Source organism: Anoplopoma fimbria, chromosome 11, assembly GCF_027596085.1.
Source record: "Anoplopoma fimbria isolate UVic2021 breed Golden Eagle Sablefish chromosome 11, Afim_UVic_2022, whole genome shotgun sequence".
In the NCBI taxonomy this organism is placed as follows: domain Eukaryota; kingdom Metazoa; phylum Chordata; class Actinopteri; order Perciformes; family Anoplopomatidae; genus Anoplopoma; species Anoplopoma fimbria.
The window spans coordinates 530002-540996 of record NC_072459.1 but is presented as its reverse complement, the minus strand read 5'-3'; the positions used below and the strand labels follow the sequence as shown (position 1 = coordinate 540996).

Sequence of the window (10995 nt, the reverse complement as noted above, 5' to 3'; positions counted from 1 at the left end):
GGAAGCATGTGTCACATGGTATATCACATGACTAAGCAAGTTTCAGGAGTTGTCAGCTCTAAACGTTCTCTCTCTGTGTTCTGTCTGCAGCTGGGAGAACCACCACCAACGAAGAACTAGAGGACATGTTGGAGAGTGGCAAGCTGGCCATCTTCACCGATGATGTAAGCACCGCACCTGAGCCTCACTTTTACCTGAGCCATTCTGCTTCCCTTCATGATTTTCATGAACTACCTGGGATGCAGAATCGCCACGAGGTGCGCTGAGACATCAAGTGAACACGGCCGTTGTCACATGGCATGTAACATTAGGAGGATGCACTTTGGAGCTCTTATTTTGACGGAGTCACTTCACAATTGTCATTCACTCTTTCAAAGTAAAAGCTCAAATATGTGCATGCACCTCTGCCTCTGGCCCAAGCTAAGCGTGTCTCGTGACCCGATGGTTGTGGTCGGGTCTGTGACTTAACACCGAGCTGAAAATCTAAATATTTGACACTGAGCTCCTCTGGTTGAAACCACACCCAGCTGTGATGTCACAGTGTCCCAACCAGTGGAGATCAGAAACACGGTTTACAGCCGGCGTTAAGTCACTCTGTAAGCAGGTAAGTAAGCCAGACAACATCGCACCAATCGGACCAGACAACAGGAGGAACTGGAGCTCGAAGGTCATCACCACCATCTTACACCAAATTAAATTTCAGCGAGACACAACAGAAACTGATTTACACTTCAAAAAGGACAAGTTCGATTTTAGTATTGAAGATTCCAATGTCATCCGCACCTTTAAATTAAAAGCACACATGTTTAACAACTTAATTTGGCTTTTCTGTAACCAGACGTAGTCCCCCATTGGTTTCTGGACTGATGTTTTGAAGCCTCGAATTTGCTGTTCACATCGCACTGACTTCACTTTTAAGAACTGGAGGTTGCAGCTTGCTTGTTAACTAGTTTGCTAATCCCACCATGCTTTAATGCTACCCTGGTTACAGAAAATGAGCCGAACAGTTGACTGGTGATCTAATGGGCCCTCCGCATCACTCCCCGTCGCCCAAGAGAAGACGGAGCTAACTAGCCAGCTATCCGCCTCCAGAGAATCCCCCCGATGTGTTTTAGTCTTAACAACTAACAACAATAGAAATGTTCTTTTGTACTAGTCACATGACCACGGAAAACGATCTAATGTTTTTCCAAAAAACAGCAAAGAGACAATTGTAAATAAAACATTTTTTTACTGACACTCAGAGCAACCCATTGGTGAGTATGACAAGCTACTGATATTTCAAAAGTTTCTAAGTTAAAGTTTAAATAAAGTTTTCTAACGTATTCCCAAATCTGTTAAGTTCTTTTGGTAGTCACATTTGTTAATATATTTTCCTTTTAACTTTTGTATTAGTTTTTAGAAGCTTTTTTCCTTTTATTAAAACAATCAAAGTCAAATAATGTTTGTGTTAAAAGACGTCCTCTCCTGCAGATCAAAATGGACTCTCAGATGACCAAGCAGGCTCTGAACGAGATCGAGACCCGACACACCGAGATCATCAAGCTGGAAAACAGCATCCGTGAGCTGCACGACATGTTCGTGGACATGGCCATGCTGGTGGAGAGCCAGGTGAGTGACGTGACCACAGCCATGGAGAGATCGCTTCGTCAGCGCATGTTAAACTAAAACACCACGTATGTTTGTTTCAGGGAGAGATGATTGACAGAATTGAGTACAACGTGGAACACTCTGTGGACTACGTGGAGCGAGCCGTATCCGACACTAAGAAGGCCGTCAAATACCAGAGCCAGGCCCGCAAGGTACCGTGTTCATCAGAAAACATTACCATAAGAAACCTCCCATCATAGGGATCTACCCTACCAACCCGTGTGTCTCTCCTGCCCCCCTGCAGAAGAAGATCATGATCATCATCTGCTGCGTCATCCTCGGCGTGGTCCTGGCGTCAACCATCGGCGGCACGCTGGGCTTCTAAGACGCTCCGCCATCCGCCGCCGTGACGACCGACACCGACCGACCGTCCGACCGCCAGCATAGAAAAGAACACCGACGACAACAACACAAAAACTTGAAACACAAATGCAAGACAGATAACCAATCAGCTAGGAAGAGATAACAATCCAATCACAGATAGAAGAAACACCATGGGGTTGGGTGGGGTTCAAAAAACAAAGACAAAAAAAACCACAATAAAAACGCCATCACATTATAGCTGACCTAAAAACATAACGTATACAAAAAGAGGGTACAAATAAACCTACTATTTATTACAGATGTACATGTAAATGTATTGAACATATGAAGCAACACATGGGTTAGCTGCCTGTAAAAAATGATGACCTATAATATGACATTTACTTGTTTGTTTGTTTTGCCTTTTCTCTTATTTTTTAACAGTTTCTTTCGTTTTTTCGGGAGTCTCCGAGGACAGTGATGGTGACGGCTGCTGGGTGGGAGTTCTACGGGACGAGCATTCCAGAGCCAACCTTTGATGTGTTTATCAGTTTCGTACACGTGGAACTGAGCACGTTCTAGAACGTCACAGAACACGTTCTCAATGAACTGTGCTCGGCTTTCCATTGAAGTGTTGTCCTTCTAGAGGACGTTCAACTCGGCTCCATCAGAACCTTCTGGAGCTCTGAAAGGACGGTTCCGGAACACTGTGAGGTTCCGGATTGCTGTCAGTAATGCTAAAATGTTCCGGATTGCTGGGATGTTCCGGAATGCTGTCCCGCAGGACGAGCACCTGCTGGCTTTGGTAGAACCAACTTTGTCCCAATGTTTCTGGGAGGGAGGGACCGACCTGGACGTTTGGCTCAGACGCCTCTTTAGACCACCTCTCATTGGTTGCTCACTCCTGTCATTCACCTCAGTCAGCCTATTAAATTAGCTCAGACTGGCAAAGCCTGACCTGCCACACGGCATTTATAAAAAAAAAAACGACAAGGAAAGAGCGTGACACGCTGACCACTGAGCGTTTGTTCACAGCCGGCCAATTGGTTGAGAAAACACAATGTGTGTGTGTGGGGGGTGTCATGCAACGTGGCAGGTTTCCACGAAAACAGCCTCCCCTTCTTGTCACATCTATCCAACCAAAGAGCAGGGGAGGGGCTCTGGTTCTTGCTGAATTTGATCTGAAAACGTGACGTTTGACTGACGGGTGAGCGGTGGGAAGAAAGTGTGTGGGGGAGGGGGGGGTCTAAAGGAGCTGGGAGGAGGCGGTCAGTCAATCTATGCAGTTTAGATAAGAGGAAGACGACTCGTCCCGCCTCCCCCACCCAAGATAGCCAGTGAGGATCGGGGTTCACACTGATCGCCGTAGAGTCGTCGTAGTGAAGGCCGGCCGTCGTCTCCAGCTGTCACAGCTGTTCTTATGGAAGATTCTAAAAAATGCAGAGAACACATTAAAAAGTAAAGAAGAAAAACAAACTAAAACATAACTTTATAAAACTAACAAACAAGCTAGAGATGGACAGAAATGTAGAAAAACTCTGCAGATGCTGGCGTGCCCTGGTTACCTGAGTGTCGTGGTAATATCGTTGCGTTTTTTCTTTTCTTTGGGGAACGTTTGTTGCTTCGTTGTTCCGTGGTGCTGCTGTTTTAGTGCGTGCGTGACGTGTCCCGTGACGTATCGGCCTGACATCATTTAGCGGTTACTGTTTAGTCCGTTCGGTTTGATGCATTCGCCCGTCTCCTCCCTGCATTCCTCCGTCTCCTGCCTGAGCGTCTGTTTTTTGGGGGATGTGAAACCTGATTCACGTTTAATGAGCCGCACAGGTGCTACTGAACAGGAGAGGCTTTGTTCCTATTGGTGGATTTTTCCTCCGTGGAAGGTGGAACATGTGACACACACACACGTTCACATTCATTCACAACACGGCGCATGCATGAACACCTCATATACATTGAACGTTTCACACAGACATACTGGAAATCCCCCCCCACCCTTAAAATGCACACTTCCCCCGCGTTACATATCACGCCAGTGCTAGTCTGGGTTGTTTAGCATGCTATAGCGCTAGCTCGTGTTAAATGTAGGTTGTGTAGAAGCTGCTTGTTGGAGATTGATCTCAAGTTTTCTGGTCTTTTTTTATATTAAAGACACTTTCCGTGTGTCCGGACCAGTGTTGGGGAAAATAATCTATAGAAATACGTTTATTGACCTTGGAAACATTAGTTTGACAAATAATCTTCACGCAGGTTTGATTACTAGCTTTTTTCCAGATCGTTTCAGTTTTCAAGTTCAATCTGACAACGATGGTTGAAAGTTTTGGAAATGGTTAGTTTGTCAAACTAGCTTTACAAATTTGCATTCTGCTTTCGTATTGGCCTCTTTCACAAATATGTAGCAATATACAGAAAATAAATAAAATGTTTTAAATGTATTTACTGTATCTCAGATAGCGTTTAGCTATATTAGCGGTTAGCTCTATGTCAACACAGAAAGACAGGACTTCACTCTGCTTAATTTTTTTACACGAATGAAGCTTTGATAGAAAATAATAATTTGAAGTAATCATAACTGAGTGATGTGTTAACCTCAACACTGCCCCAGATTGGGAACAACACGCATGTGAGTTACGTTTGTTTGTGCTAGCATGTTTTGTTTCGTTAACGTGGTTCCGTGTTGAGAAGTAACACAAATGTGCGTGTTGCCCCAAACTGGACACACGGGGGGGGGTGTTGGAAAATTACTACAGAGTATTGTGACTCTGGCTTTATGTCGGGGGGTTTAGGGAGGTTTGTCCGTGTTCAGGCTCTGTGATACGGAGGTACGTCTGCCTCCGTTGAGGCCCACACCGGACCGTCCTGTCACCTCACTGTCAGGCTAACAAACACCACCTGAACCGTTCTGCACTACACTTGGTGTCAAAGCAATAAAGTCAGTTTGTTATAGCAAAGTTTTATTTGACAGAAAAAAAGTGTTAGCTAGCTAGCTAACCGTGTCTGGATTCTAAACCAAATGTAGAGCTGCAAAGTGGACGGAGTTGTTTCACACGTTATTCACTTCCTGTGACAGCTGGACGTGAAACTCTCTTTATTGAAGCATCAATTCAAAAGATGCACAACTGTGTTATAAAATATCTGCTTCTTTACACTCCATTTTACATCTCTATTGCTCTGGAAGGCTTCTCGCTGGCAAGAAGCTAACGTTGTTAGCTCACAATCTGTCCAACAGGAGCGACGTTAGCTTCCTGGCTAACGGTACTTCCAGCTGCCACGGCGATGAGTCGACACGGGGAAGCGGTCGCTGCTTCGTTGAATATGTGTGTGTTTTTCTTGGGAGTTGTAGTAGTTAGCGCTGTTAGTCGTAGATGTCTGTGATGCTGTATTAGTCGCTAGATGAAATAAAGAACGAGAACTTTTAGCTTCAGGTTTGGAGAAGAGTGGAGGTGGGAGTTTTTATTTTATTCTTTGACTTCCGAAAAACCAAAACTTAACTTCTGTGTTCACCAAAGCTTAGCACCCACTGACCCCTCCAAGCAGCAAAATCCAATAGATGTGTGTTCAAATGAATCGTCAGTAGATTTTAGAATAAATTTAGCACTTTTTCTCTGCTGTTGTGTTGTCAACGTTCATGGCTTCATTCTGTCTTTATGAGTGTTTTTAGACTGTATAGTACAGACACTGAATCTGTCCACAAAATGGATTAAATATCAAATCATGTTTGCACCTGTAAAAGTTGTTTTACTTACATTTCCAGGGTGTCTTTGGACTCTTTAAGAGCTCTGCTTCATTTTGGAAATTTGAGGAAACTGAACTGACTTTTTTCAAAGTCGAAACATTTTTTCTCCACCAGTCACAGTGCTCCGTTCATCATCCGCCAGTTACGTCATAACGTCAGCCACACAATATTTAATTCAGTTCTCGATGGTCAATGGTTGTCGAGGTGGCGTCACGGTTGTCGCGGTCGTCTTGCGATGGTTAGGATTAAAATCAGCAATGTGAGGATGTCCTCAAAGCACCAGCCAGCTTGTTGACACTGATGTTTCTTTGCTGTGTGTGTGTTTTCTGTAACGTTCCTGTTCTCCATCAGGCCCCGCCTCCATTCTCCCGGGAAAGAAAACACGGACAAACATCACAAAACCCGTTAAGGTTATGGTTAAATTAAACAACTCAGTGAAGGTTCGGAAGTTTGTCCGAGTATTCGTTCCCCCGTCCTTTTGTCTTCCCTCTTCCTGTTTGTGTTGTACAAAAAAAAGACGACGTTGAGGATCGGGAGTCTGCGCCTTCCCTTCTGCAGAAGCCCCGCCCATCCCGTTGTGTGTAATAATGATAATAATAATAATAATAATAATAATAATAAAAAAGGCATGCAAAAGCGTTGTGGAGTTTGCATGATGGTGTTTTTTGTACCCCACCCCGGACCTGCCCTCCATGTCGTGCACTTTACCGCTCACTGGACCTGTCTTTGGTTAGCACGTTAGCTAACTAACCTGTTCCTACTTTCATTCTCAAATTGATTTTTAAATCTAAAACGCTCAAACACGCGTTCGTTTTGTTTGTAACGTCGTTGGAGCTGTATTTTTAAAAGCTGTTTTGTTGAAGGAGCAGGTTGATGATGAACTTTTCAAATACGCTGCCGATGACTTCAGCCATCTTGCCCCCCCGCTGGGTGACACACCTCCGTTACTAACTGACCTCTGTGCCGGTTGCTTCCACGGTTGCATCAGTGTTGTGTTTTTGTGGGAATTTGTCCCCACAAAGGTTTGAACCGTATGAAGCCGTCGACCTTTGGGTCACCCCCCCCGGCCTCGTGTGTGTGCAGCATGCCTCCGTCCTCTTCAGTGAAACATGATTGGTGCATAAATGCGTGAATGTGTGTGTGTCAAGTTTGTGTAGATGTGCGAAGCATCCGATCGCAGGTCCACGGGGTTTTCAGCCGTTTGATGAATTCCACTTTTATTTTGTTTTTAATTGTTGACTGATGGGAAGAGATAAGAGATCCGACATATTTATAGGACTCCATGATCACTGTTATTATTATCTTATTAAAATTCAAACCAAAGCGTTTTTGCCCCTCCCCCTCATGTGTTCTCTAAAATGTTTGCCGCTTATATCAAAGAGCACAACGCGAGTCAAGTTTACACTGAGAAGTTCGTCACAAATGGTAAAAATATATAATAAGAAAACATCAAATGCTACCGTAACTATAGCAACCCCCCGCCACCACCAGCCCCCACGATAACGATAGCCCATAATTATCTCAAGCCACAACGATGATGTGTGCCTCCACACCGCTTTCCTTTACTGTTTCACCTGTTTCACCTGTTTCACCTGTAGATGTTAGTTTCTGTGGTCTGATTAGTGTAAAATATGACGCATAATCATCCGTTATAAAACAATGAGCACATTAGCTTCTCCTCCACTCGAGGCATATACGGAGACAACGGTGGTGCTTTCTTCTTCTGTTCATGAATTTGCCGTTATTCTTGTTATTTGGGGGTCATTTTCTGTACAGTATCAGTCTCTGCCTTCACAACACAGGATCAATGCTACTCTGCAGGTTCTGATAGCTAGCTAGACAACTTCTCTTCTTCTTCTCTGGTTTGTGTTTAGCCGTGCAAACGGTTATAATAGCAAAAAATAACTGTCTGTAAATGATAATGAAGCAGCTAACAACGCTAGCAATGCTTTGTTGTAATTCAAGTCAGTTCATTGGCGGTGATGCTTGGAGATTTGCATCACTTACATATAATTTACAAATAATGTTTAATTAACCCATGATATATTAATATGTAATGTTTCCACTGGACGCTAGCTAGCTATGAACTTCCATGAACCTCATTTGAGCATTTTCCTGCGTGTGAGACGAGACTGCAGCCTTGTCAACGGAAGTCACATATATATACAAGAATATATATAAATATATATAAATCTTACATCAACATACTGCATTTCTATAACTGTGTGTGTGTGTGTGGCTCTGAAGCCACGACCGCTTCTATTGGCTGTGTACAGTTTTTGTGAGAGCGAAGCAGGAAACAGGAAAAATCATCCAGAGAGAGTTTGGTTGCGACACCAGGACTCCAAAGATTGACTTACCGTTAGCCGTTAGCCGTTAGCCTGTGTGTGGAGGTAACAAGGCGTATTGTTTCACACTAAAAAAGACTTTCTGTAGTTTGAGGTCTTCTTAACATTTAGAAACGCTGAATACGCTCTGCAGTTATTTCTGCTGAATAAAGTTTCAGTTTGAATCAGCAGCACGTCGCGTGTCCTCAGCAGACACCGATCCAAGTTAGTCGTGCTTTTATTATCTAATTTTATTGTTCCTCTATTGTCGGACGATTAAACTCTTCTCTTCGATGATTTCTGTCTTCCTGAAAGAATTTTTCAAAAACCAAAACCTGTTCAGTGCTCTGGATGATGAGGAATATTGGAAATGTTTCTTTATTTGTTTATTTGTTTGTTTGTTTGTTTTGGTCTGCTCTCGGAGCAGCTCGATATTAATTGTTGTTTCTGATGATGATTTCTTTGGCGCTCCACCCGTTTGTCTTTCTCTCCATCGTACGAGACAGTATTTGGGTTTGAATCAGTGTTTTGGGGGGTGGGAGGAGTCAGGGGAGGGGCATGAAGGTTTAGACCACGCCCCCACGGTTTCTGCCATAGCAAGTAGGAAAGACACTTAAATAACATTATTATTATTATTATTATTATTATTATTACCATAAATGACAAATAAAAATGCAGTAAAACATTTGCAAAATCCTAGAGGGAGAAGGAACGGCTTCACACAAGAAGATCAAACATAAATACTTTTAAAAGAGGGAGGTTATGACGATTCTATAATAGCAATGATTTAAAGAAGTACAAAAGGAGTTATGTTATCATAAATAATACTAGTAATATTGAATATTGAATGCTCGCAATTTTGTCAAACTGAAACTGGATTCTTTGTGTTATGTAATTATTGTAAATAACTTCAAAGAGAGAAAAAATGACTTGCATGTCTATGTATAAATCTACTGAGATATCTATTCCCGTCAAAGTTGATAAGTAGTTCAATCTCTGTCCTTTTGTGATGCTCTGCCCCCCGTCCCCCGTCCCCCCGTCCTGTATTCCCTCTATGTGGGTGAGTAACGGCAGCAGAGAGACGGAGACACATAGCTTCCAGCGTCCTCGTCCGCCATTCTCCGTTCAGACGCTGTCTTTACACCCGCCGGCTGAGATCCAGAGGAAAACGTACCACCGTGTTTTTGTTGTAAAGATTCGGTGTCGTACCAGTTTGTTGTTTTTTTCCTCATTCCGTCCATAAGAAGCGCAAAAATTCATTTAACGGACTGTGAAGCGATCCGGCAGGTGTTAGCGGTGTAAACTCAGCCACAACCCAAACCTCCATCCATCACCCCCCCGTCCCAGAGGCTCCGCCCACTGGCTCCTCTGATGAAAGTGCTTCCCTCCATATTATTGGAAAACGACCCCGCGGCCCTCGATCACTTAGCGGGTTTCCGAACTCTCTCTCTCTCTGTCTGTCTGACTCGGTGTCTCTCAACCACAGCTAGCTAGCCGAACGACAAACCCACCACCTGCTCTCTTTACCTGCCGTGTGCTCCAGAGTTTAGCCCGCAGCCGCGTCTGTCAGGAAGTAGCCTGATCCGAGATACTCCGCGCTAACGCCAGCCTCGGATTAGCATAAGCAGCTCCAAGATGGCGGCAAATTTTAACATTGTTGATAGCAACGCGTCATCTTGATTTTACCATTAAACCGTTGACATTCTAAAACCCCAATCCAACCCCAAACCTGAGTCCTGGTTCTCCATTCCCACTGTAAGTCAATGGGCTGACATCATTTCAGTCTCACTGTAAGTCAATGGGCTCATATAATTCGCCTTACAATGCTTTTGGAGAAAGGGCCCAATTTTATTGACCATAGTCTTCCTTCCTCGTTTCCATCATATAGTCCTCGTCCGGTTCCTGGAGGAGGTCTTAGCTTCGGTTCCTCAAAGACGTCGAAGTGACTCGAAGCTGAAAACCTGATTCATAAATAGATTCTTAGATCCTTCTGGGTCTCGTGGCTGTTTTACGTCCTCAGACTCCAGGAAGCAGCTTAGTTTGTGTGGAGTTCCATCAGGATTCTGACTTGAATGCAGCTTCAGGCCTTCGATGGGTTTGAGGACCGCGGTTCTGAGTCGGGGGTCCGGTCTCCGGCCTCCGGCCTCCAACGGGCCGACCGTCACAAAGCGTGCAATATTCAGAGAAACAAGGGCTCTCTTCAGCGTGCGGAGGCGTCCGGGACCAGCAGCTCACTCCTCCTGCAGGAACTCCATCACTACATCACCCGTTTAAGTAAAACGCACAAATAAAGGCCGACCTTTTCTGTCAGGGGGGAAACGGCAGGACGAGAGGTCAGAGGTCAGAAAAACGTCCCCAGAACCCGATAAAATAAAAAAGCAGGACAGGCGTCGCTCTAAAGAACAACTTTGACCGGAAATGCAACTTGTGTCCCGTTTCTTTTGTGTGTGTGTATGTGTGCGTAGCGTAATGTAAAGCGATCTGTCCCCCCCCTCCTCCCCCTCTCTCGTACTGCTGTTGGCTGTTCTGTTTAGTTCATGTGACGTGCCAGTATTCCCCCCACCCTACTTTACCCATTTGCCTCCCCCTCTCCCCCTTCTCTCTCTTTCTCTCTCGCTCTCTCTCCTCCTCCCCCCTCTCTCTCTCTCTCTCTCTTCATGGATCTTTAAGATGACAACTCTATGCAGATGCTGTCTTTTATAAGTGTGTCAAAATTTTAATTTAAAATAAAATCTTAAAAAAACAAACCCTGACAGACATATTGAAATGAAAACAAAAAATGAATAAAGAAAAGGATTGTTCAGTGTACTCTTGTTTCCTGTGTCCTTCCTCACGTCTCACATTGTTCATTCATAATGTCAGAAATGTAATATAATGTTCACAATAAGACCCTGTGGAGCAGCTGAAAGGCTTTTATTGTGAAAAATCATGGATCTAAAAACAGATGAGTCCCAACTAAAAAGAAAGATGATGACTTTATTT

The 10995-nt window shown here is 44.1% G+C and overlaps 1 protein-coding gene across 1 annotated transcript in view; it reads left to right on the top strand.

Annotated features, from left to right (window-relative positions):
- Nucleotides 1-2083, top strand: part of stx1b (syntaxin 1B) — a 14196-nt gene extending 12113 nt beyond the window's left edge. Inside the window, exons 6-9 of the mRNA XM_054606991.1 lie at nucleotides 91-164; nucleotides 1474-1611; nucleotides 1692-1802; nucleotides 1898-2083. Coding sequence (XP_054462966.1) covers nucleotides 91-164; nucleotides 1474-1611; nucleotides 1692-1802; nucleotides 1898-1975 — 401 coding nt within the window. The 3' untranslated portion in view covers nucleotides 1976-2083. The remainder of the gene's footprint in view (nucleotides 1-90; nucleotides 165-1473; nucleotides 1612-1691; nucleotides 1803-1897) is intronic.
- Nucleotides 2084-10995: the final 8912 nt, after the last annotated feature.